The sequence below is a fragment of the Talpa occidentalis genome, unplaced genomic scaffold, assembly GCF_014898055.3.
Source record: "Talpa occidentalis isolate TD23 unplaced genomic scaffold, MPIMG_talOcc4v2.1 talOcc4.2, whole genome shotgun sequence".
NCBI lineage: Eukaryota > Metazoa > Chordata > Mammalia > Eulipotyphla > Talpidae > Talpa > Talpa occidentalis.
In genome coordinates, this window is record NW_023602073.1 from 63,861,247 (window position 1) to 63,887,139 (window position 25,893).

Below are 25,893 nucleotides of genomic sequence, written 5' to 3' on the forward strand. Positions count from 1 at the left end.
TCCTGAGGTCCCAGTAATAGGTCAAAACAAGACAAAACTAAACTAAAAACCTCCTTCAAGAAGTTTACAACACCCTTACCAAGGAGACAGGGTGGAGTGTTTGGATGACAATACAGATCTGACTTGTGACCAAACAACTGGGCATAGGGGGTGCGTATGCGCATGTGTGCACGCTTGCGTGTGTCTGTGTGTGTGTGTGTGTGTGCTTGAACATCCAGACAACCTGGGAACATCTGCTCAATTTGGATACTGGCCGAAAAGTGAAAGGTGAGGGTGGAGCTATGGAGTCTATTTATCAGGGAAAATCCATATTTGTTGAGAAGTGACAGCAAAGGACCCTCTTTCTTCTGTTACCTCCCTTCCCCCCCTCCATCCCTTGGGGTATGCTTCCCCTCAGGTCAGTGACACCTGACACCAGTTGGGGAATGGGCAGTCTGTTGCAGGTGGAACCCATCCCCATTCTCTGCTCACCCCAACTTTGGGAACACCCTCAAAAATCTACCTGTCCAAGAACCTGGGGAAAGACAGACTGGAGCAGTTGTGACCATTTTTTTGGTAAAGATACTCTTTCTTCTGGGTTTTGAGTTGTCCATCCAGCTGGGTGTGTGGAAGTACTGGGAGGAATAAAAATCCAGAGGTGGGAGGGAGGAAACATGGGGGGGTGCTGGGAACTGAAATCCCTGGTTATAGAGAACCCACTGGGGGAGAAGAGAGTACATTTCACTCACATCCATCCTTTTACTTGGAGCTCCCCAGACTGAAAGTCAGCAGGGCCTGAGCACAGGCATGGAGGGAAGTTGGCGGTCAATGCCAGGGGCAGCTTGGAAAAACGGGGAGTTGACATTTTTGCTCATTCACTTGGCAGCTGTCTGTTGGGACACCCAGAAAGTCAGAGTTGGGAGGGTATTTGGTCAGAATCAGGACCTTTCCCAACCTCTTTCACATACCACCATCATGATCTGGGCCCTAACTGTGCCCCACCTGGGTGATAGTTTTTTAATTAACTATTCTTTACCTAAAATGTATTTCTAAAAGAAACTTTAAAGGAACATCATATGTAAAATATTACAGGTTCAATGAGTTTTATTTTTTATATACCAACATAAAAACATGTCTATTCAAATGAGTTCCTCACCCTCCCGTCAACCAGAGTGAATGGCCCCCTTTTAATCTAGATCCATATTGGGGTTGCACTTACAATTTATATAACAAAAAGAATTCCACATCTAAAAAAATAATCATCTGAAACCTGCTCATCTAGCCCAGCCTGCTCACCGTGCAGATGAGGTAGCGGAGGTCGTGGAAGAGCTGGGCCCGCGTGGGTCACATAGCAGTTGGAGGCAAAGCCTGGCCTACACCCAGGTCAGCAGGCTCCCAATTCTCCCCCAGAGACAGGAGGTTTCTCTATCCCAGATTGGTGACTGGGAATAACAGTAGGCCCAAGCTAGGGAGTGAGAGGAGGTGTTGAAGAGCATGGGGGGGGGGGGCAGGTAGTGCTGAGGAGTTGGGAGAAGAGGGTGATGGTGGGGGGACTGGCAGCCAGGGCTGGGAGCAGCTCCAGGGCAGAGCTAAAATAGCCCCTGTAAGCACAGCTGGACCTCAAGGGCGGGGACACCACAGCATTACTTGCAGCAGCTTTTCCTGTTGACACGCCTACTGAGGACAACCTGGGGAAGAGGAGCAAGAATCTTCCCCATGCGCACTCCTCAGGATCCTGGGGACGGTGTAATTATTACTGTTTCTTCAGACACAACTCCTGTCCCTTCCTTCTATCAGACTTCCCTTCATACTGAATGGGCATTCTCATTGCTAATGTGGGCTCTGGGACCACACCCCCTCAGTCTACCTCTGCTTCCAGTTGAGAATTACATAGGAATTTGTGGGAGCCCCACAGCCAGCCAGCCAAGGCCTAGTTCTTCTAGGAGCCTCTGAAGGGTGAGGGTAAGGCAGTTCCCTTCATCACCCCAGTAAACCCTCTTGAATAGACGTCACCCTGTTGGCTACTTCAGACCAATAGCACCTCCTCTCTACAGTCCCCCAAACCCCCCTACTGAGGGCGTACCTGGGCATCCAAGCCAGGATGAGTGGACATCAGCAGGCTAAGTCAGGGTCCCTCCCACTCCTCAAAAAATCTGGGCGAGCGGGCTATCTTTGAGGGTCCTGTGGACACCTACTGGGCCCCCAGGTCCCCAGACCCCTCATAACATGGCACTTTTCCGCCTCTGCTGAGAGATCCAGCCACCAGGGTTCACATCCATCTGCAGCATCTTCATCACCCACTTGTCTCGACGGGCACCTTCAATGAACTCATTCAGAGACAGCTGGCCTGAGCAAGGGGGAGGGGAGATGGGAGAGGGAAGAAATGGGGTTAGGGTTACAGTCCCTTTGTCCCAGGGTGCTCTGAACCACCTGAACAAACAAGGCCTAGTTAGGGACTGGTCAGGGACTCTCAGTTCTTGGGTTGTCCAGGAATCTCTTGGAATCGTCCAGGGTTTTTCTAAGAGTCTTCTTTGTAAATGAAGTTTTACTTTTGCCCATCATACCCTGAAGTGGTCTTGAGGGTCCCCAGCGTTATGTTCCTAGCCAGCCCCCTCCCTGCACAGGCATAGGCTGCAGCACTGAGATAGAAGAGCCCAAGTAGCCTTAGTGGAGGCCGCCCTGTGCTTGGTTTTTCATTTTTTTGTGGGACCCTCGCCGGCGGCTGGGAACGAACCAGCGCTACAGAGGCTGCGGGCCGCTGCGCCACCAGGGGAGGCCCCCTGTGCTTGGTTTGTTCGTTTGTTTGTTTAAAGATTTATTTTTATTTATTTATACATGCACTGGGTACAGTCAGAAGCGCAGGAGGGTGAGAGAATTCACCAGAGCCAGAGCGGGGAGCAGAGCAGGCAGAAGGACCGAAGTACACTGCTGAGGGGAGCAGCGGGCGGCAGGAGAGGTCTGCGCGCCATGTGGGACCCTCCTCTGGTGGCCGGGGAGCAGCCGGGGATCGAACCGGCGCTGCAGAGGCTGCAGGCCGCTTCGCAACCCAGCGCTCAACCGCTGCGCCACCGGGGAGGCCCTGTGCTTGGTTTTTAAACACATTGTTCCATTTACTCCTGTCAACCATTACTATTCCCACTTCCCAGGTGGGAAAAGTGAGACCAGACTGAGAGCTTATCATCAGTCTGCCTGACCTGGAGCTCCTATTCTTGGCTCCTCTTGCCAGACCTCATCTGTTCAGTCACTTTTATAAACATCATGTGCTTTGTTATTTCATGTAACTATCCCCACACCCATTTCACAGAGGAGGAAATCAACTGAGGTGAAGGGTCTGCTTAAGACCACATGGTGAGAAAGTAGGCGAGCTGCTGAGTGGGCAGCACTTCCCTTAGCCCTCCCACCTCTACCCCATTACCATCGCCATTGTCATCCACCAGAAGGAAGATTCTGTCCACAACCTCCTCGGGTGTGAGCAGCTGGCTTTGCTGTTCAGCGCCTATCTCCAGCCTGCAGGCTTTCTTCAGCTTGTAAATTGCCTGTCAGAGAAAACCCAGGGCATTGACAAGGGCCCAGCAAGCTCTGCCCCCTCACCCTGAAGTCATTTGCATGTTCACTTTGGGAGTCAAAGCTAAACCCAAAACCTCTCTTGCAGGGTGTAGCATCACGGCGATGGTTTAAACTCCACTTTACACAGGAAGAAATGGAGATTCAGAGAGGGAAAGCAAATTTCACATATTGTGTGGCTACGTGACTCCATGTGCACATAGCATGATGGGAGATCGGGGTGTTTGAACCTGGGTGGAGGGAGAGAACAGGTTTCCCCTTTGTCCTCTGTCTTCTCCCAGTGAATTGGGGAAGAAAAGGACAAACATGAGGATTATGTGTAGTTCTGAAGGCAGAAGTATGTGGATCCCTAGGCCCTTCTTGCCAGGCACAATGCAGGCCCCACACTCGAGTTCTCGGAGCCCCAGAGGTTACAGCATCTCCTGGATGGTGAACGTGGGTAAGCTCAGAACTTCTGGGAGGCAGTTTCTTTATCTGTGAAATGGGCTGACAATCCCCACCTCACAGAGCAGCTCTAGGGGTCACAGGCCAGTGCAGCTGAGTGTCAGAGCCTGTGCTGAAGCAGGGAGGCTGCCTGCCCCGCCAGTCATGCTAGTGTGTCAGCTTTGTTGGTTTGTTCAAAGCCAGCTTTTGGTTTTGTGGACTTACTCCCCCTCTTGTGCATTTCTATTTCATTAATTTCTTTTCTTATTTTTTTCTTCTATTTCCTTTGTGTTTACTCTTCTAATTTCTTGAGATGATGTCTAAGATGATTGATTTTTAGCATCTTATTTTCTAACACACATTTTGAGGTTATGAGTATTTCTGCAAGTCTGGTTTTAGCTGTGTTCCACAAATTTTATGGTTGTATTATTATTCAGTTCAAAATACGTGCACGGGGGCATGTGTGACACTATTTCTTAGATTCATGGTGTACTTAGAGTTGCCTGATTTCCAACAGGTGGGGATTTTCCGGTTCTCTGTCTAACTGGTCTTTAGTTTAATTCCACTGTGATCAGAAAGCACACTCTGCATGACCCAGAGCCTCTTCCCCAGCCCCACCCCACAGGACCCCACTGCAGCCACCAGCTGCAGTGGAGTCCAAAGTGCCCATGCACCAGTGCCCTCAGCCCAGGCTGGCACTGACCTCTACAATATCGAGTAGCTCCAGTCGGTCAATGCAGCCATTTCGGTCCTTGTCGTAGATCTTGAAGGTCCACTTTAGTTTGTGCTCCAGTGTGCCCCTCAGCACAAGGTTCAGGGCTGCCACGTATTCCAAGAAGTCAATGGTGTTGTCCTACATTGGGGGTGGGAGCTGTGAGTCCCTTCCTGCCACAGCCCACCTCCCCAAGTGCTGCCAGGAGGAGCCCTCTTCTGGGCCAACCATCCCTGCAGACTCAGGACTTTGTCTCATGCCATCCGTGCAGTCCCTGCATCAGAGTGCATGCTCTTCTCCCCCTGGGGTCCCTTCTCAGTGTCCATGATCACCAACCCTGCCCATTCTTTAAAGCCCAAGTTCTTCTCCTCCAGGAATTCTTTCTTCCTGGACCACGTCAGATGCAGTGATCTCTCTCTCTGTGCTCTAACATTCACAGCACCTGCAATCTGTTCTACAGGTCAGGGCTTCCTCTGGCATTGTCACTGAACTCTTTGTCCTAAGTATGTCTCATACTCTGACAGCATGATGTGCTCCTGGAAAAAAGAGAGGGTTTACATTGCTTCTGTTTCTCCTCCATGTCGAGCACAGTGCCACCTAGGCCCCGTTTCAGAGGTCTCCTAAATATTTATGAACTGATAAATATATGATTGACTTAATTTGGACTTGGGACTAAAGTGGTTTTGAAAGGCGATTAGAAAGCCGCACTCACATGGAATAGCCCGTTCATTCACTCTGAGCCTGAGGGAAGCTCCAGCCCCTGCTCACCTCCAGGCCCAGGTGGACATTACACCAAAGGACAGGCCTGCATCCTACCGGCACCCAGGAAGCATATGGGGTGGGGGGAGGGAGACAGAGATCAGTTGCTAACTGAGCAGAGGAAGGAGGAGGACGCAGTTCTTATAACAGAAGTGTGTCAGCAGCCTTCCAAAAGCAGTAGCCAAGGAGGAGAGGAATGCTACTTGCTTTTCTACTCCGAATGAGCCTGAGGAGAAAGGCTAGTGGAGGTGGTGTCTGCAGCGAGTTGGTGGGGCCAGGGTCTGAGGCTGAGCACCACAGTGTTCTCCACACAGGAGCTCACGTGTTCCAGGGTGGGGATCTTAGTTTTTCAAAACAAGCTCCTGAGTCATCAACAGCCCCAGGCCTGAATGTCTGTCACTAACAGGACTCTGTAATCAGCAACATCACTGATGCAGCGCACATCTGTTCCACTGGCCTCAGAAGGCCTCAGAAGCCCAACCCCAAATGAAGGGGTGCCTTGGTGAGCAAGGTTTGAGCAACAGTGGCACACAGAGGAAAAATGAGGCAAATAGTGAAAAGCCTAAGGAAAAAGCAGAAAGGAAAGAAAATGTGCCAACCTCAACACCTGGCGTGTTACTCAACTCTTGTACATAACTGCTTCTGGTCCTTCTCCACACCCCCCATGTAGCTACCAAATTAAGGTCAGGCTGTAATTATAGTAGTTTTATTTCTTGGATTTTAATTTAAAAATTTTCCATGTCTTTAACATTATTTAAAATCATACCTTTTATTTATTTTTTTTGAGAGGTATTGGGTAGCACCTCTTGTTTAATATTTTACATTACACAGTGGGCATCTTTGCACATGTACATTCTTACTTTTTTTTTTTTTTGCCAGTTCTTTAGGGTAGATTCCTAGTAGTGATTGCTTGTTCTTTAAAAGACTACTTTCATTACTAATTATTATTTATAAAACTTACTAAAATAGAACTTATGGTCCTTTTAAAACAGGAATTGAGTATGAAAATGTATGCAAAATGTCTGGTCCATTATTTCCATTTTATGCATGAGAAACCTGAGACTCAGGCTGAATAAGTTGCCCAAGAAATACCCAGGCAGTGAGTGGCAGAGTCTTTCAAACTACATGTCTTCTGCAGTTCTTAAGTTGGGAAAACTTTCTTACTCCATTCAGTCTATTACTATCTAAAAAAATGGGCCTGCTGCCTAGTACCAAGGAGAGCAAAACAAAAACAAAATGCTACTCTCCAGATCTCTAAATTCTTCCAATTCTTTTTCTAGAAACTTCTGTCAGCCCAACATCTTCTCTCTGCATGCTAGGGTTTCAACAGTGGGCTCATGCTTTACAAGAGGCACATGCTAGCACAGACCCTCCTGACAGAAACCTAAGCTGCAGGTTACTTCCAGCTCCAGGACCATTTGGAGGAAGTTTCCAGCTGGAACTAATCTCATCTTCTGTACACGGGCCTTCCACAGCTTCAATTTACCTACAGAGGCCAATGTAGGTGACTGAAATGATGGAAATGCCTGTCTAGTGACCGGTGTGTGATCTGCTCTGTGGGGTTATCTGCCCCATTTACCCCTGAATTGGCTGAATTTGTGGACCAGCCGTGACCCCTAATGTTGTTACATAAGAATCCCAAATGACGGGGCCTCTCCTGATGGTGTAGCGGTTGAGCACTGGGCTGCGAAGCTGCCCACAGCCTCTGCAGCGCCAGTTTGATCCCCGGCCACCGACAAGGGTCCCACATGGCGCGCAGACCTCTCCTGCCACACCCGCTGCTCCCCTTAGTAGTGTATTTCATCGGTCTGCCTGTTCTGCTCCCCGCTCTGGCTCTGGTGAATCCTCTCACCCTCCCGTGCTTCTGACTGTACCCGGTGCATGTATAAATAAATAAATAAAATCTTAAAAAAAAAAAATCCCAAATGATGTTTGATCTCATCCTCCCTTTCCTTCTACTCTAGTACATGACAGGGTAACCACCAGAGAGAAGAATGTACCAAGGAACAGCAGAGACAGGGTGCTCCTACCTTCTTGCCTCCAACAAAACCCTGCTTTTATCACCCCATATTTTGGCATGTGAGCTAGATCAATGAACTTTTTAAATTTATTTGCCCCAGAAATCTTAGATTGATTGTCCAGAATGAGACCTGTTCATAACGATTGTGCCAAGGGAAGTGGAGTTGGATGTAGGTTTGGCGATAGAGAGTAAATGGGAAAAGAAAAGAAAGAAGGCTCAGTCCCTGATAGAATGACCTCTGGGGTCTTCTGGGAAAGTAGAATGTCAACTAATAAACACAGAAGTTAGAAAATTATCAGTGGATACCATCCCTAGCACAGTTGTGCCATGCGCGATGTTTTGGTCAGCGACAGCTGACCACACTATGGTGGCCCCTGTATATAACCCAGATGTGTAGCTACAAACCTACTTTTGCAGAATGAGGAAATGGCCTAATGACACACCTCTCAGAACATATCACTTCTGTAAAGCGACACATGACTGCAGGTGAAAATGTACGTAATAGGGTATTTACTTAGTCTCCACATATTATTGATTACATTGATTACGTATTATTGATCTCAACATGCTTATTGATTACAAAGGGAAAATAGCAACTTTACATGAAGAAACATGGAGGTAACATGTAAACCAAATGGTGGAAATTAACCGTCCAGTCTTGGGACAAACCAACACTGTGGTCACTGGCGTGATGCACGGAGAAGAATGCAGCGTTGCAGCCAGGGTGTAAAACTCAATCTGACACAGAGACACTGGTAAACCCCATCTGTGGGTAGCCCACAAAATATTTGGCCTGTGATCTTTAAAATGATGGGTCAAATAAGAAACACTGAGATTCAAGGGTCCAAATTAAAGACTAAGGAGACAGGACAAGTAAATGTGATGGGTGAGCAGACCAAATTCAAAACCAAAAAAGCCATGAAATACCCATTATCAGGGCTAGTGGACTGAATGTGAATGTGAATTAGATGGTATCAATGTTAAATGTCCTCATTTTGGTAAGTGTGTTAGGTTATTTAAGAGAATGCCCTTGTTCTTACGAAAAATACACTGAAATACTTAGGGGTTTTCGAAAGGGTGTGATATCACCAACTTTCTCTAAAACACACATACCACACAGCAATTCAAGATCCAAAAGGGATTATTAAATCCTTGGGCTGTTCCTCTTTACACCTTATTTCTAACAAATCAGCATATCACAGTCACCATTGTTTATTTCCTTTCTTCACAACTTTTCAATTTTGATAGGATTTCAACTTTACACAACAGTGCAAGAATGTGTAAGTAACTCCCCTGTACAAAGGAAATCTTCCACGACTTGAAGAGCTGGAAGGAACTTTTTCATAATCCATGCATCACCCAGTCCACGCAGCCCCCAACAATCTCAGTGGGGAGGGCCCACCAGTCTCAACTCAAGGGACCCTAGCAAGGGGGAGCTCACGGCCTATGCCACGACATCTTGTTCCTTTGGTGACGACTCTTTAGCCCCCTCATCTCTAGAATGCCAGGGGCTCTGTGAGCCCTTTGGGTGCAGAGCCCTGGCCAAATATACACAAAGAGGACTGGGCTGTGTGCCTTGGAGCTCTCAATACAAAAAATGAACGAACAAAAGCGAATTAAACTCAGACACACGAACAAAACAGTGGTTACCAGAAGGGAAGAGGTAAACTGGGTACAAGGGGCCCATTGTGTGGATGGAAGCTAGATGTGTGGCAACGAGTGTACACCTGAGACCTATGTAATGTCACAATGCTATTTTGATAAAAATAAAATCTGTAATATTTTATCCATACCAACACAAAAGAAAGAAACTGAATAGAGGGAGAGTCAGTGAAAGTGGAGAGACAGGAGAGAGGCAAAGATGAGGAAAGAAAGATGGAAAGGGACAGAATGAGGGAAAGAGGAGTTTTGGGGGAAGAGACAGAACAATGATGGAGGAATGGAGATTTAAGAAGAGCAGACAGGAAGAAGCGCAGGAGGACAGGGGAACTGGGAGCCGCCACTCAGGATGTGCCTTTAGCTTAAGGATGAAAAAACGTAGCTCCTCACCCTCCCCTTCAGAGCGCCTTACCCCATTTTTGTCGAAGGCACGGAACATGCGCTCTACATACTGGGTGGCCTCCTCGTTGCCAGTGACTTTGAAGAAGCTCTTAAACTCGTGCATGAAGAGTGTGCCACTGGGGCACTCCACCACAAACTTCTTGTACCACTCCTGGAGCTCGGCCACATCCATCTCGCCCGCTGCCTCTGCCTCTTCCCAGCTGAACTGCTGCCCCATCCTGGCCACCAGGAATGTCAGGGAGTGAGGTGAGTCTCCTCCAGGCTTCTGCTGATTGATTTCTGAAGGCTAGGCCCCTCTTCCTCCCTTTCCTCAGCTTAGCCAGGTCTTCATCATCTCCTGGGCAACTGAATGTGATGGGCAACAGAGGGGGCAGGTGAAGGTGGGGGTGGGGGATGGGGCCAGGCCAGCTAAGCTGCCCTAAGAACATTAGAAGATTCTCCTGGAAGGTCAGACCTCCAGTTTTAGCCCTCCCCTAGTCTTGCCAACCACTCCCCTAAGCCAGCTCAGCAGATGATGACATGGGAGGAAGACAGGAAGTTGGGAGGGAGGCAGGGGGAAGGTTGACTGAAGCCAGGTTGGGTAGATAGGCTGAGACCCTCCCATCCTACACGCTCCTTTCACCATGCTGCTCCAGAGAAGCCCATCCTGGAGACACGAGAGACTGAAGTCCAGAGAGGCAGCAAAGTCAACCCCTCGCCCACAGAAGAGACTCTGGGGCTCACCTCTCCACTCAGTCTAGGGGGAAGCAGAGAATCTGTGATGTGACGGGTTCTAGGAGAGGAAGAATCCCCAAGCTAAGTCATCCCCATATCTGATGCTCCATTACAGGTCACACCTTCGAGTCTTGGAAGTTTTCTGTTTTCCAACTTAAAGTACAAGTGCTTCCTTCCAACATCCTGGTCCCAAGATCTAGAGCCAGATCGTCCACATTCGAGAGAAGGAACTGAGAACAGAGCCCATGGCCAGATGCCCCTACAAAATACTTGTGGCAGAAGTACTTTCCAAAAATAACACAGTAGATCTGGTCTATCATGTTCCTCCCGTCCAGGGAAGGATCCATTTCTCTATCTCTTCAACTTGGATTGGACTTTGTGGCCATCTCTCTATGGCTATGTGACTTCTAAGGTGATAATTTTCCACCTCATTCTCTCTCAGGATTTTGTCCTTGGAACCCAGGGCCCAGTTGTAAGAAGCCTAGAGCACATGGGTTCTAGCCTCTATCACCAGATGTGCTGTTGACTGAGTAAACTGCAGATGATTCCAGTCTTCCACACACCCAGCTGGCACTGAACGGAGTAGACGATGTACCCACAGAGCCCAAGCCAAACTGTGGATTTGTGCGTAAATAAAGGTCATTTTGGTGGGTGTTTTCTTTTTAAAGATTTATTTATTTATGCATACAAGAACTGGCATGTAGGCCAGAGGTGTGGGGGTAAGAGGATTCATTAGAGAGAGTGGGGAGCGGGACAGGCAGATCTACTGAAATACACTGCTGAGGGGAGCAGTGGGCAAGACAGGAAAGGTCTGCTGCACCATGTGGGTCACCTCCCTGGCTGGGTATCGAACTCAGACCATAGCAGTGATAGTTCTGAGACTTAACCCCTAGGCTACCGGGGAGGCCCCAGTAGCAGTCATCTAGAATCCTCTTTTTCTAAGATTACATTTCATGAGATCACATGTCACTCTATTAGCAGGTCATTCCTCAACTCCATCTCCAAACTAGATTCTGAATTCAACTACTGCTCTTCACTGCATGGATGCAACTCTAGTCCCTACCATGTCCTCTCAGCTATTCTGTGCAGTAGGTCCTAAACGTCTCCTTGCCCCTCTGGCCATCCCCCTCCTTATAGTCTATACTTAGCAGTCACAGTAGTGTGTCCTAAAGCATAAATCAGATCCAGTCACTCTGCTGCTCAAATCCCTCCTATAGCTTCTCATCTACACTCAATAAAACCTACACTCCTACGCAGTAATGATGCTTTAGTCATGATACCTACTCCATCTTCATGTCCCTCTGGCCTTGGCTGCAGACACACCAAGCCAAATAGGCTTTACTATTAATTGTCCCTGTTGCTAGGACTGCTCGTCCCCCGGATCTCCACATGGCTGTCTTCTTCTCTACATTCTCTCCTCCTCAGGAACCTTCTCAGCCCTCCCTCAAATAGCCACTCAAGAAATTCTAACATCTGATTTTACTTTCTTCACAGTGCTTAACTGCATCTGAAACTATCACATCTCTCCCCTATTTTTGGTCTTCCCCACATGAATCTAAGATCTAAGGGTCTTTACTACATAAACTACAGGGTTCTCAGTAGCTAGACCAGTGCTTGGAACACACAAGGAATTCAAGTATTTATTGAGTAACTGAGCAAGGGCAGGGCATACAGTGAGTGTTGACTTAATGGGAGATACTACTTTTTAATTTTGTAAAACAATTGCTCCAGTCCTTTGAGCATGCCTGGGTTAGCAGGTATTTGACATGAAAAAAATAATGCGATTTTAGAGTTGAAAGAGGTGTTGAAGATCATCTAGCTCAGTGATTTCCAACCTTTCCCCATTTCATCACACCTGAACACAACATATCCTCCTGAGTCACTGTGGTTCTGTACCAGCAACACCTCAACAGCTTTGGTGTGAGGGTGGTATCACTCCTGTCCATTTCTTCATATTTATTGATGTCTAAGCAACACTGAATAGTGTAAAGAATGATATCTGAGCTCAAATTAAGAAATTGTCAGATGAGGGCCTCCCTGGTGGCGCAGGCAGTTGAGCACCACACTGTGAAGCTGTCCGCAGCCTCTGCACCGCGGGTTCAATCCTGTTCGGCCAGGGAGAATCCCACAAGGCATGGCAGACCTCTCCTGTCTCACCCGCTGCTCCCCTCAGCAGTGTATTTCATCAGTCCTCCAGTTCTGTTCCCTGCTCTGTCTCCTGGTGAATCCTCTTGCCATTCCGCGCATCTGGCCCGTACCCCGGTTCTTGTATAAAAATAAATAAATCTTTTTTAAAAAAAAAGAAAAAAATTATAAGATGAAATGTTACTTGATTTAGCTCAGGCTGGGGAAATCTAAAATTCCATTGGTTTTCCTGTGGGTCAGTTGCCCATTACCTGACCTATAAATACTGCTGAGCTGTTGAGGTATAAATATCATTTTAAAGAGGATTAGGACTCCACACAGAGAAATGATAGCCTGAAGTGAGCAACAATACTAAGGATTTAAGGAGGGCAGGGTTAGGAATTGAGTGGGGATTTGCAAAGAGAACCCTGGGGATCGCAGGCAGTCAGCCATAAACCCTGCTTCAGGAATGAAGAACTGCTTGGGAGCAACAAACCAGTGTGCCTACTGATGCCCGGGACAGGCCTGGCGCACAGCCCTGCTGGACAGTCTCCTCATGTTCTTGTGACCCAGTAGGACCCTCCTTGCAGAAGCCCACGCTCTCTGCCCCTCAGTCGCTCAGGCCAGGGTCAGCTTTGAGACCACAGGGATCATACTGTTATGCTTCTTGCCTTTATATTACACACACCGACATCTTTTTTCCTTAGATTTTTCTTCCACCTCATCAGTCTCCTCCTTCTAAGTTTTAGGGGTCATGAGTACATTTTACTAATGTGAAAGGGGAAAAAAACCCTAGATTTTATGTTGGACTATTCTGCATTAAGTGGACACCTGAATTAGTGTCCTAAAAATTAGTTGCCCCTAAAAATTAGTTGCTAGTCACTAACCTGACTGCAAACAGATCAGTTTCATCCTTTTTGTCTCAGTTTCATCTGTAAACTGAAAGGGTGATTGAGTGGACAAGTCATAACATGGTTTTCTCTCCTGCAGAATGAGGATAATAATAGTAACTACTTTATTTGATAGTCATAAAGATTAAATAAGATAGTATCTACAAAGGGACTGATCACAAAGATATACAAAGAACTCACATGACTCAACAAAAACAAAATAAACAATCCAGTCAAGAAATGGGCAGAAGAACCAAAGAGGAAATGCAAATGGCCAACAGGCATATGAAAAAATGTTCAACATCACTTATAATTGGGGAAATGCAAATTAAAACCACATTGAGATACCACCTTACACCAGTAAGAATGGCACGTGTCAAAAAAAACAGCTACAACAAATGTTGGCGAGGATGTGGGGAAAAAGGAACTCTCCTACACTGCTGGTGGGAGTGCAAACCCGCCCAACCACCATGGAAAGCTGTCTGGAGGTTCCTCAGTCTACTAAAAATGGAGCTACCATACGATCTGGCAATTCCACTCCTAGGAATCTACCCAAAGGACACAAAAACAGTGATTCAAAAGAACACCTGTACCCCTATGTTTACTGCAGCACTGTTTACAAGGTAAAACCTGGAAACAACCCAAATGCCCCCAAATAGATGACTGGATCAAGAGAAGATGTGGTATATATACACAATGGAATATTATTCAGCAATCAAAAAAGATAAACTCATGCCATTCGCAGCAATGTGGACGGAACTAGAAGGAATGATGCTCAGTGAAATAAGCCAGAAGGAAAAAGAAAAATATCAGATGGTTTCACCTATAGCAGGAGCATAGGGGAACCAAATAAGACATCAGTGTAAAAAAAAAAAAAAAACAACAGTACAAAACACAACAAAGCAAAAAAGGACAATTACAAATCAGAGACATACTGCAGGGGAGGTGGAGGGAGTAGGATCAGAGGGAGGGAGGGAGGAGCATAGGGGACTGAGGTGATGGTACATGGGTGCCTTAGGGAAGGAAACTCTATGGGAACTACACCTGAGGGGGTAGGGGGAAGCAAATATTGTTTAAAAATGAACAATGATGTAAAAAATTTAAAAAATTAATATGAAAAAAGATAGTATCTACAGATGACTGCCTATGTAAAATGCTTGGCATTGTGCATGGTGGGGACTAAAATAAGCACATTCCATGTTTTCTCATCTAAATCAAGCTTCACAGCCACTCTCAAACATTATCCTCACCTTGGAGATATTTTGAGGTCCTTTTCAGCTGGTTTTTAAATAGTACAGCACACAAGCATCTGAAGTATCATCAAATTTGTACTGCCATCCAGTAATAGTCATTATTTATTGAATGTCTATCACCTGCCTGCCACTGTGTCAGTTGCTTTATTAGTTATTTAATACTCCAACCTTGATGAGCAGGTATTATTTCCTACATCTTATTAATGAATAAACTGAGGCTCTGGCAGGGTTAAATATCTTGTGCAAGTTTATCACAGTTAGTGGGACTAACTCTTATCGGACTCAAGTCTGTCTGACTCCAAAGTCCATGTTTGCTCTGCTCTGCTCTGCTCCTCATTCATGTTGTGGGACAACTAATTTAATAATATAATGTCATAAAGGAGGAATGCTCCCGACAAGTGGAAATGTTAAAAAACCAGACAACTGGTTTATAAAAAACTGCTTCATAGTTACTGTAGCATGTTTAGATGGCCAGAGGAACACAGAAGTAATTTTAGTCTTATCAAAGATCTGTAATATACAGTATAGTTTTAAATACACCATAACATTTTTTAATTTGAAAGAGGAACATACTTCGGATTAAAAAAAGCAACAATGAACTCAGGGCTACACCCCCCACAAAAAAAATTTCCTCACTTCCCACCTACCTTCACATTCATTTTATCATTGGGGCCATTATTCTCTCACTACAGAACAGACAAGGGCACACAGTGAGGCTTGGGCATTCATTCCAAGTTTTGGAATATGAATTTTACTTGGGAGACCCAATTAAAAAAAAAACCCATTATCAGGAGATGCAATTACCTTGCTTCTATCAAGAAGCAGGCTTCCAATTTGCCAAACACTTGTCAAATACCACTAGTTTTTGTTATTTTGTGCAGTTTACTTGCATTGTATATAATTTGAAGTGCTAAGTCACCTGGCTTACAGATTAATTTATTCTGAAAACAGCTACAAGTGGGTGTATACCTTTAAAGGAGTTCACACAGTCACTGGAGGTAAGTATGCATAGCTCTTCCTTTATACTACATGGACTAATAGTTCGTAAAATAAGCACAAAGAAGCTTAGGTATGCATCTACATCTACTTCTAATTAATTCTTTCTTTTAAAGTAAAGATGATCAGGGCCTCCATGGTGGCACAGCAGGCTGAGCTCTGCACTGCCCGCAGCCTCTGTAGTGCAGGTTTGATTGTGGCCGGCCGGCAAGATTGCCACATGGTATGGCAGACCTCTCCTGTCATGCCTGCTGCTCCCCTCAGTAGTGTATTTCTGTCATCTGCTTGTTCTGCTCCCTGCTCTGCCTCTGATGAATACTCTCACTCTCCTGTACCTCTGGCCTGTACTCCAGCTCTTGTATAAAAATAAATACTTAAAAAAAAAAAAAAGATCACAACTGCTGCTTTGCTAGACATAGGCACTATTGCGCTGCTCTTGTTTTACTGACTACATCTTAATCCCAAGGTTTCTATCTGGGAGAAGCATGCTTTAGGTGTTTGTGAATGACACAGTCAACTGAGCTGTAAGTACAATGAGGTCATGGGGCACAAGGCTGTAATTCTTTCCATGTTAATGACAGTAACGTAAGTCTGCTACATAAGCAGAATGCATTCAAAACACTGACACCAGATAGTAGGACAGGAAAAGAGAACAGGGTCCAGTTTAAGGGGGTTAAAACTGAGAAGTCATAATTAGCCCAAAGATGTGAAGGAAACCACAAAAGACATGGACCCGAGTCTGCTGTGAAAAGGAAACCAATCACTCCCTTGGGACCGAGACACCAACAATTTCAGGCCATTATAGGCTTGCCTTTTTCAGGGTTTTAACTACTATTTAATTTCATCGAAAAGTAGACATCTTCAGACAAAAAGTTCCATTTAGCAAAGTAAGAGGCCTTCTTATTAGTAAGGAACTTAGTAAGAAAAAGCAAAAAATTTCTATTCAATTTTGGGTATTCACTACAGTGTGGATGCAAAGTTAACAAAATAAAGCTTGTTGAATGAATGAATCACAGAATGAATGGCATTCTGTGAATGACAGAGGCAGGAATTTCTTGAGAGTTCCAATTCCATTACAGTGACCCTTTCAGGCAGGCCTAAGGCTCTGAGCTGCAAAAAGAGTTCCATGCAGGCCACAAATGTGCATGAGCTTCTGCAAAGTACATTCATTTTCAAGAATGTAATGCTTAAATTGGGCAAAATTTAGAGGTAACCACCCCAAGCTAGCATGTATCAGCCTGCACTCAGGTAAATATTAGAAACCTGAGCTGTTCAAGATTAAATCAACCAACTCAAACAAAGGTTCTTTCAAGGTATCTCAAAAGAAAAAAATGCATGTGATGAATATTTCAGTTTTATATGAGTGAAATGGTATCAATTAAAATCAGTACAAATGGGCCTCCCTGGTGGCACAAGGGGTTAAGCACCGCACTATGAAGTAATCTGCAGCCTCTGTAGCATGAGTTTGATGCCCTGGCCGGCCAGGGAGCTACCCACATGGCACAGCAGACCTATCCTGACTCGTTCACTGTTCCCCTCAGTCTGCCTGTTCTGTTCCCTACTCTGCCTATGGTGAATCCTCTCACTCCCACCGTATCTCTGGCCTGTACCCCAGCTCTTGAGTGCATAAATAAATATTTAAAAAAAAAAAAAAACCAGTACAAATGAATAACTCAACCATAGCAGAATAACAAAAGATAAATTTGACTTTTTTGGTATACAGTAGTCAAAATGGCTTGCTCACACTGGTTAGGAGAAGAACAGGAAGAATGACATGTATAGAAGCACAGAGAAAGTGGTTCTTTCTCCACAGTCCAGTGTATTATTAAGTCCTATTTCCTCTTTCAATTGTTCAGGGCATGTGGACTCAACAGAGCAGCTAGGGGAATTCAAAAATCATCTCACCCAGAAGCACCCTCCATTTCAATACATATCTGGCCCACTCCCACTTTCAATGCTGGCACAGGCGATCTCTCTGAGACTTATGATTTTTCTTCTTTTTCCTTTGGTGGTGTTTCCCAGATTGGTTCCTTGATATGTTCTGGTAACTGTTCTAATTTTGTCTAAAAAAGAGAAAAACAACACTTCAATATGGACTTCAATGAACTGTGGACACAGTAGGATTTATTAATTTTGTTTCTTCAAATCCTGACTTTCCTTTAACCCCTCTTATCTTTTCTGTAGGACTCTGACATAGACAGAAGGAAACTTGATGGTTTACACAGCACTCTTACATAATAATCTATTTGACATCTGTGGTACCCAGGGACTGCCACTTAATGTGGTCTCCACATCTAGACAACCACTGAGAGGGAGCAGACTGCCTGGGGATGACATGGGCAGCAGTGGCAGGAGTCTGCTGAGCTGCCCCACTGCACAAGGAGCGGGGAAACCCCCATCACTGTGGGAACTCTGCCTCTGCCCTCTCTCTACTCAGTGTGCCAGGCCTGGCAGCAATGCATCAAACAGATCCCCCCAACACAAAGTCATACCTTTGTAACTTCCATGGCAACTCCTTCAGGTAAGTTTCGCTGAATATATTCCAAGTAGACATCAGCTGTACTTCCAGTTAGATGCTCTAACTAAAATTTCAAATATGAAATTGGTTCAGACTATGCTGCTAAAGCAGATATTTCCAAGTTTTTTTGGTAAAAGCTTAAAATGCGAAACAGAGGGGAGAACTGGGTAAATTCTTTTCTTCTCTGAACTCTTACACAGAATCCTAACTTAAAAGAAAAAAGGTGTTTCCTCTGTCTGGACTGGATGCAAGGAGCATAGGTGTTAAGTCCCCTTTCCTCTCAACTGCCATAAAGCCAGGGTTTCATGGAACCTGACTGGCAAACATGGCATCAAAGCAGTACATGCACATAAGTTTCACAAGCTAACTTACAAGAGGAAATACGGACTAGATTTAAGAGTGTTAGTACAAGATTTTCCATGTGCTCCAGGGAAAGGTGTTTCTGTCAGACATAGGCAGATAAAATTTTGGATTTAATTTTTCTTTTTTTCCTTTTTTAAAGATTTATTTACTTATTTATACAAGCACTGGGTATAGTCAGAAGTGTGGGAGGGTGAGAGAATTCACCAGAGCCAGAGCGGGGAGCAGAGCAGGCAGAAGGACTGAAGCACACTGCTGAGGGGAGCAGCAGGTGGCAGGAATGGTCTGCACACCATGTGGGACCCTCCTCTGGTGGCCCGGGAGCAGCCGGGGATTGAAACGGCGCTGCAGAGGCTGCGGGCAGCTTCGCAACCCAGCTCTCAACCGCTGCGCCACTGGGGAGGCCCTGGATTTAATTTTTCAATGAAGGGTAGCGCTATGTCTAATCAACCATGTTTGTACTCTCAATACCTACTGCAGTGCCACAACAAAAAAGATGCACAAGCACTTGTTTGAATATTTATCATGTAATATGTGATAGAAACACTAATGTAATAAATGAAACACCTTAATGCTACAATCAAGGACCTGGAGAATCCAGTTAGCATGTAGAAAGAATTATTAGAACTGTGAAAACTACCATTTTTGACATATAGGCAAAATTATTCCAATGCTATCTTATTGTATAAAAGCTGAATATACTGTATATTAGCATAATCTGTAATACTGTATTACAGTTTGAATTACTCTACAGGATGGCTTTGAGTTTGATTCTCATGTCATGCTGCCCACATAAACACAAAAAAGACAAGTAGAACTACCAGGTGTAGGTTGACTAAAAGGAAGTCGACCCAGTTAATGTTAAAGCAGTTATGACATGGGAGTTTAAAATTTTGGGCATTTCAAAAACACCAGAATATCTGAAATAAACTCACCTCTAAACATCTGTAAAGTGTCCTCATTTCATACTGAACTCTATGCTTCTTGAAAATATGCACTGATTTGAGAAGAGTAAATCGCTCTATTTTCCTTGGAGGTTCATGCCTGAAAATTAATGGGCAAAACAAAATACTCAAGCTAAGGGATATTAAAACCTGAGTCACTGATATCAAAGCATGATTCCACAGCTTTGTAGGTCGGGCTCACACTCAATTACAGGCATTAACTACCATTTACTGACTTCCATTTGTCAAGAGTATCATCTTTAACAACTGCTGTCATAAAGCTTAGGCCAAAATAAACACTGCAGACAGCAACAGAAACATTTCTCCACAGATCCAAAAATGAGCTTGGCATGCAAGTGCACACAGACATATGCCTTTGGCTTTTACAGCTTTGAAGTCTCTTATTGACCAAACACATGAACTGTGAAAAACAGCGCCAGTGTGCTGGACACAGCTGTGATGTTTGCTATAAGGATACTGCTTTAGAAAAATCTACCGATATGGTGACAACCACAAAACTACAGTCTGTTAGGGTAAACATGTGGATTCCATCTGTTTTGTCAGAAGACTGGCAAAGCCCCAAATGAGCTGTGTTCAATACCAGAAGGAATAGATGACAAGATAAAAGATGTGGTTATACTGGACCCATTGACTTCAGGGCCAGGTGAAGCTTGCCTTGCTCATGCATGAGATTACAGGGCAAGTGGAGTTTCTCAATGCATTTTTAAAACCTGGCTGTGTTAGCCAAAGATCATCAAATCCAAAGGATCTAAAAGGACTCCTTGTTTACCTAATCTACTTCCCTGCTGCTTGGAGATCCCAGACATGAGAAGGATTTCCTCCATTTTCCATGTTTACACATTCTGATCTTTAAACATGCTGGTAGACAGGAAAGGATAGTCCTGCTTAGGATATGACAAACCCAACTTCTACCCATCGTAAGTGTCTATCCCATTTGAGGAACTCAGACCTAGATGGGACCAGCATCATTTTCTTGGTTGATTGTTACAGTAACAGATCAAGTTAGGAAGGATCATACTTACACTTTAATAGAGATACCAAGTTCTTTGGCAGCAAGCACAGCAAAATATTCATAACTGTCTAATACAGCCTTATCATGGCCTTTTACTAAAATGGACAGGCGCTTATATAATGTGTCTGGTTCATCAGAAATGGTGATCTACAATTTTAAAATCAAAAACAAGTTTCAGTAATGATTCTTCTAATATTTATAACTATTAAAATTTAACATATAACACTCAGTTGGACACTTCAGCTAATTTTATTTACTAATAAAGGGGGAGAAAAATGGCTTGACATCTTAACACTGTTAGCCTAAAGTGACTAGATGCTATCACATTCAGATCTCTACAATGGCCCTTAAAATCTGTTAAAATACAGTTTAAATCAAAAGGACTGTCAAGGCAACCTACAAAACTACTAATGGGACTTGCTAACTTAATAGTAATTGAGCCGCAAACACATAACAGGAAAGAATTTTTTGATCTGTCAACAAAAGTTCCTGGTCAGAAGACACAGATTGAGAATTAAACTCTACTACTTCTAGCTGAGTTTGTGGACGATGGACAAGACATAAATTTACTGCACTTTAGTTTTCTTTTGTAAAAAACAAGATAATACCTATGCTATAGCTCACAGCATTGCTGTAGGAACAAATAAGAAAAACAAAGAATTAAAGTGTTTCTAAATCATAAAACAGTTATACAAGGGTGAGCTACTGCCATACATATACTTTATTAGGTTTTATTCATGTATGTATTGCTTACAAGAAAAATTACTCATTTCTAATTTAAATGTTACAACACCAACTGTACATATAACTTCTACCTCTTCCACCCTAATACTTAAAGATCTTAGAAATAATGGGTTTGACATTTCAGACTTTCTTCCAAGAGGCAAATTACCTTCACTTCATTCATCCAATAAACCAGTAATTTATATTACTAATCCAATGATTCAGAGTTAAATTACTTTACCCCTGAAAGAAGATCTACTTACTAATCAGGAAGCTAGACATTTACTCTCCATCACCCCAAATAGAGTTGCTGGAAAAGCTGAATATACTGGTATTCTTTGTTATAGGCTTGGGGACAAAGGAGGAGAAATATAGTTGAAAGGTATATTTTGGGGCCTCCCCTGGTGGCGCAGCGGTTGAGCGCTGGGCTGCGAAGCTGCCCGTGGCCTCTGCAGCATCGGTTCGATCCCCGGCCACCAGGCGAGGTTCCCACATGGCACGGCAGACCTCTCCAGCCGCGCCCGCTGCTCCCCTCAGCAGTGTACTTCGGTCCTTCTGCCTGTTGTGCTCTCTGCTCTGGCTCTGGTGAATTCTCTCACCCTCCTGCGCTTCTGACTGTACCCAGTGCTTGTATAAATAAATAAATTAATTAAAAAAAAAAAAAAAGAAAGGTATATTTTGACTGGTTGCTACAGGACTTTAAAGATATTTTGACTGTGTTATAAGAAATTAGGAGATTTCATGCAATAATTATGATTTCAGTTTGGGAAATTTATGTAATCTGGAAACACTGTATCTGATTTCCCAATAATTGGCTAAAGGAGCAGCTGCCCTGCTTATAAAAAGTACAGCCTGCCTCTGTGCCCACCCTGCCACTTTTCCTTACTGGCCTGGTCCATCCACATCGGCATCTGAATTGGACATCTGAGGTATATACGTGATGTCATGGAAATAGATCCATTATCAATTAAGTGAAAAACAAAAACCAACAGTACCTTTTGATGTGTATGTACATAGACAGAACTGCATAACAGACAGCTGTCTAGAAGGATGTACACTAAAATCTTAAAGGGGATTATACTTTGAGGGGCAGAAATGGAAGGATTTGGAAGTTATAAGATTTTTACAAAATGACCAAAAAAAAAAAAAAAAAGGTTGATGGAATCATGGCTTTTACTTAAACAAGGCTGCCCAGCTACTTCTGGATTTTCTTTACTTATGCTAATGTTCTTTCTCCCTGTGCACAATAAAGCATTGTCCAGGCCCAGGCCGAACGTTTCAAAATGAAAATTGAGCCTTGATGATTGTAAGAAAAAAAGTTTTTTTCCATAACCTAGTATCAAGTATTCCACATCATAATGATGACTATCTTCATATTAGGCTGAGTTAAAAGTAAAAGACTGCTCGTTCTCAGAGTTACTCAAGGTAAATAATTCATTGCTTCAGAAGTTGCCTTCATATACTGAATAATAGGAGCACCCAGGAGACACTAGAGAATACTCAGGGACACTGTACATTTACCAGCATCTCAAAACTCTTTTATTCATGAAGTGTTTGGTAAACAACCCCAAATGGAGTAATTAAGAACATTTATTCTCACTGTAGCTCCTTATGCCAAGAAATAGGTAGCACGTACCGTAGGCTTAGTCACATCCTTGGGAACATCAACGTGTAGGTTTGAAAACTGTACCCACTTCATGTTGGTACTGCTATGTGTGGAAACAAAAAGAAACCTGAGTAAAACAGCACAAGAGCCCATTTTTTGGGTTCCATTTAGACCATCCAACTGTATACTTACAGAAGAAAGCCACCATTTTTGGCACTACTGCCCATAGAACTGTTTACAGAAAAATTCCTTGAACCCTTCCAAAAAAAAAAAAAAAAAGACACATGTTAGAATTAAAGTCAACCCCCAAGCCATTCATAGTCTCCATAAAAAATAAAAAAATGTGTAATGCTGCAAATTAGAGGCTATCTCATTATTCCAAATGGAAGTATCAAGGGTAATTAAAAGACTGCATTAGGTTTCACTAAAAAAAAGAATGCAAGAGGGCCTCCCTGGTAGCATAAGGGGTTAAGTAACACATTATGAAGCAGTCTGCAGCCTCTGCAGCACGAGTTTGATCCCCAGGCAGGGAGCTACCCACATTGGTGAGGCAGACTTCTCCTGTTTCGCCCACTGCTCCCCTCAGCAGTGTGTTTCAGTCAGTCTGCCTGTTCTGCTCCCCACTCTGTGTCTGGTGAATCCTCTCACTGCCTCCACCCCCTGAACCTCTAGCCTGTACCCCAGCTCTTATATGCATAAATAAATCTTTAAAAAAAAAGAATGCATGGGCCTCCCTGGTGGCGCAGCGGTTGAGCGCTGGGTTGCAAAGCTGCCCGCAGCCTCTGCAGCACCGGTTCCATCCCCGGCTGCTCCCCGGCCACTGGAGGAGGGTCCCACATGGTGCGCAGACCTCTCCTGCTGCCCGCTGCTCCCCTCAGCAGTGTATTTCGGTCCTTCTGCCTGCTCTGCTCCCTGCTCTGGCTCTGGTGAATTCTCTCACCCTCCCGTGCTTCTGACTGTACCCAGTGCTTGCATAAATAAATAAATAAATCTTTAAAAATATATATATATTTTAAAAAAAAGAATGCAAGAGTATCATTAAAATGTACTCTCAAAACACAAGAGAGCCTCTATCTTTTAAAAGTCAGGAGCAAGAATTTTAAAAAGCAATTCTTATAACAATAGCAATGAAATATGTGGATATTAGGGGAAAAATATGACATTTTCCCATTTTTTTAAATTACAGATTAATTATACTTTAGGGAGGTGTGAGAACAAGAGGGAAGGGAGCACAATGCACTTTGGTGATGGACCATGGGTGATCTGGTGGCAGGTGCATGGCAGTGGTGAGGGGAGTTGATCCTATACTTGCAAAATACCAACAATAATGTCAGCCGATGTTATCTCAATTGAAATAAATAATAATAAATGTACTTTAATACTTCTTTTGCCTGAATATTTTTGAACAATAAGTCTTCATAATTTATTAACAGCTGGAATAAGAATTCTATTGTACCCTTCTTCTGAAGTTTTCATACATCTGTTTGAGCATATGTATTATGTATTAGAAATAAACTGAAATATACAAGAACTTACACCATCTTAATACCACTACTGACACTTATATCGAAATATTCCAAATCCTTTATTGTCAGCTCCCCCTAGTGGAATAAAAATTCTAATTTTAGGACACCTATGATCCTTAAATAACATGCTTTCAGTCATTATAACATAGCTGTGAGAATCAACTGACACTGATTTTATTTGGGGGCCTGGTTTTGTTATTTGGTCATTTTGCTCAGTCATTGTTTCCCATAATGTAGTGATGATGTTAAGTGGGGACTTAATGCATAACATGTAATTGTTATCTACTTTTCCTTTATGCTTTCTTGATATTTAAAAGGGTAATATGAGAAAGTAGAAGCACAATAAGCTCCTTAAAAATACTTTATAGATGAGAATAATTTAGTACAAGTGAAGCTCATCAAGTAAAACAACTGAGGATCATCTAATTACGTTTAAAAAGCCTATTTTTAGCTTATTGTCCTAATTCCCCTCTTTACTCAAGATGGATGCAAGTCAAAACTTTCATATTCTCCCTTGTGTCAATGGAAAAAAACAAAGACATAATACAAGGTAGTAAGGGTCATTCTCCACACACAATCACACAGGAATCTCCTTCTACATACATGTGCCAGTGACTCTACAAATCCAGTTGTGTAAAAGGACCACTCCCAGTATGAACACTGGTTTTCAAAGTGTAGTCGAAGGACCTCTGGAGGGCCTCTGAAACATTTTCAGGGGGCCTGGAAGATTTAAACTATTTTCATCAGATGTTATTTGATCAAACATCTACGCTCAGATCTCACCGGTGTATACTCGTGTGTTCCAGCAGCTTTACAGGTGATGTATGCAGAAACAGCTAATAGTATACGCCTGTTTTTGACTAAACCAGACATTAATAAAATTTGCAAAAATGTTAATTTCTCACTAATTTTGTTTCGGAAATCCTAGTTCTTTTCCATTAAAATCTTAATTATGTTACCAGCAAATGAATTTACGAGTTGATTCTTAAATGAGTAAGTACTTTTAAGATTGCTTTATTTTCGAATAAACCCACAAAATCCAAAAAGCTCTTTCAGAGTCCTAATATTTAGAATGTAAAGGGGTATTGAAGCCAAAAAAAACCCTTGAGAACCGCTGCCTAAATTACTGCTTTTCCTCCAAAGAACAGAGCAGAGAAAATCTAAGACAAGTTTCGACTTCAGTGCTATTCCGTAAATCTCAGAACCCCCGGACGCCTGCAAAGTCCCTGAGATCTCGTTCCAGCTCAGTCCCCAATTTTCGCGGGGGCAAACGCCTGCCTTCTTTGAGCTTAGGTTTAGTTTGCAAACGTGAAAGATGGGGCTTGGGGCATGCAACGTTCACTATCCTCCCAATTGTAACATTCTACGAATCTTCTTGCTCCTATCTTTGTCCCGACTCATTAACTTGTTTCATTCTATGAGAATTCAAGGTGAAGCTGCCCCTTTCTGCTCACTTTCCTACAAGCAATGAGCAGAGGTTCGGAGTACATATCGAGAAAGGATCATGATTGACAAAACGACGTAGGCAGCCAGAACACGCGGCAACTCTCCCCGTCTGCCAGCGTGGTTCGCCCAGCCCGCCCGGTACCTGCCAGAGGCGCCCGCACACAGTACCGAGCGCCGCCCGCGCCGCGCGCGCCGCCATCTTGCCGCCCCGGCCTCCCAAGATTGCTTCCGGGGTCACAGCG

The 25,893-nt window shown here is 43.9% G+C and overlaps 2 protein-coding genes across 3 annotated transcripts; both read right to left on the minus strand.

Annotated features, from left to right (window-relative positions):
• Positions 1–1,598: 1,598 nt before the first annotated feature.
• Positions 1,599–10,180, minus strand: GUCA1B (guanylate cyclase activator 1B). The gene is made up of 4 exons (XM_037519716.2): positions 9,529–10,180; positions 4,670–4,819; positions 3,395–3,515; positions 1,599–2,326 (listed from the first exon to the last, which is right to left on the minus strand). Exons 1-4 carry the CDS (start codon positions 9,733–9,735, stop codon positions 2,199–2,201), a joined length of 606 nt encoding a protein of 201 aa, XP_037375613.1. The 5' UTR covers positions 9,736–10,180; the 3' UTR covers positions 1,599–2,198.
• A 4,192-nt stretch (positions 10,181–14,372) lies between these two features.
• MRPS10 (mitochondrial ribosomal protein S10) lies at positions 14,373–25,856 on the minus strand. Of its 2 annotated transcripts, none has more exons than XM_054698790.1 (7): positions 25,794–25,856; positions 22,872–22,936; positions 22,710–22,779; positions 20,361–20,497; positions 19,309–19,417; positions 17,988–18,077; positions 14,373–17,558 (listed from the first exon to the last, which is right to left on the minus strand). In XM_054698790.1, exons 1-7 carry the CDS (start codon positions 25,848–25,850, stop codon positions 17,478–17,480), a joined length of 609 nt encoding a protein of 202 aa, XP_054554765.1. In that variant the 5' UTR covers positions 25,851–25,856; the 3' UTR covers positions 14,373–17,477. The 2 variants fall into 2 exon arrangements, with proteins under 2 accessions (XP_054554765.1, XP_037375614.1); XM_037519717.2 differs by having other exon boundaries at positions 14,375–17,558; positions 22,710–22,782.
• Positions 25,857–25,893: the final 37 nt, after the last annotated feature.

Excerpts from the sequence above, each read along its gene's own strand:
- GUCA1B (XM_037519716.2), bottom strand. The coding sequence starts at position 9,735 with ATGGGGCAGCAGTTCAGCTGGGAAGAGGCAGAGGCAGCGGGCGAGATG. Across the intron at positions 4,820-9,528 it reads GTGCCTTCGACAAAAATGGG|GACAACACCATTGACTTCTT; the intron begins GTAAGGCGCTCT and ends CCCCCAATGTAG. Across the intron at positions 3,516-4,669 it reads AGCTACTCGATATTGTAGAG|GCAATTTACAAGCTGAAGAA; the intron begins GTCAGTGCCAGC and ends TTTCTCTGACAG.
- MRPS10 (XM_037519717.2), bottom strand. The coding sequence starts at position 25,850 with ATGGCGGCGCGCGCGGCGCGGGCGGCGCTCGGTACTGTGTGCGGGCGC. Across the intron at positions 22,783-22,871 it reads AAAAATGGTGGCTTTCTTCT|CAGTACCAACATGAAGTGGG; the intron begins GTAAGTATACAG and ends TTCCACACATAG. Across the intron at positions 18,078-19,308 it reads CACTTTACAGATGTTTAGAG|TTAGAGCATCTAACTGGAAG; the intron begins GTGAGTTTATTT and ends TTGAAATTTTAG.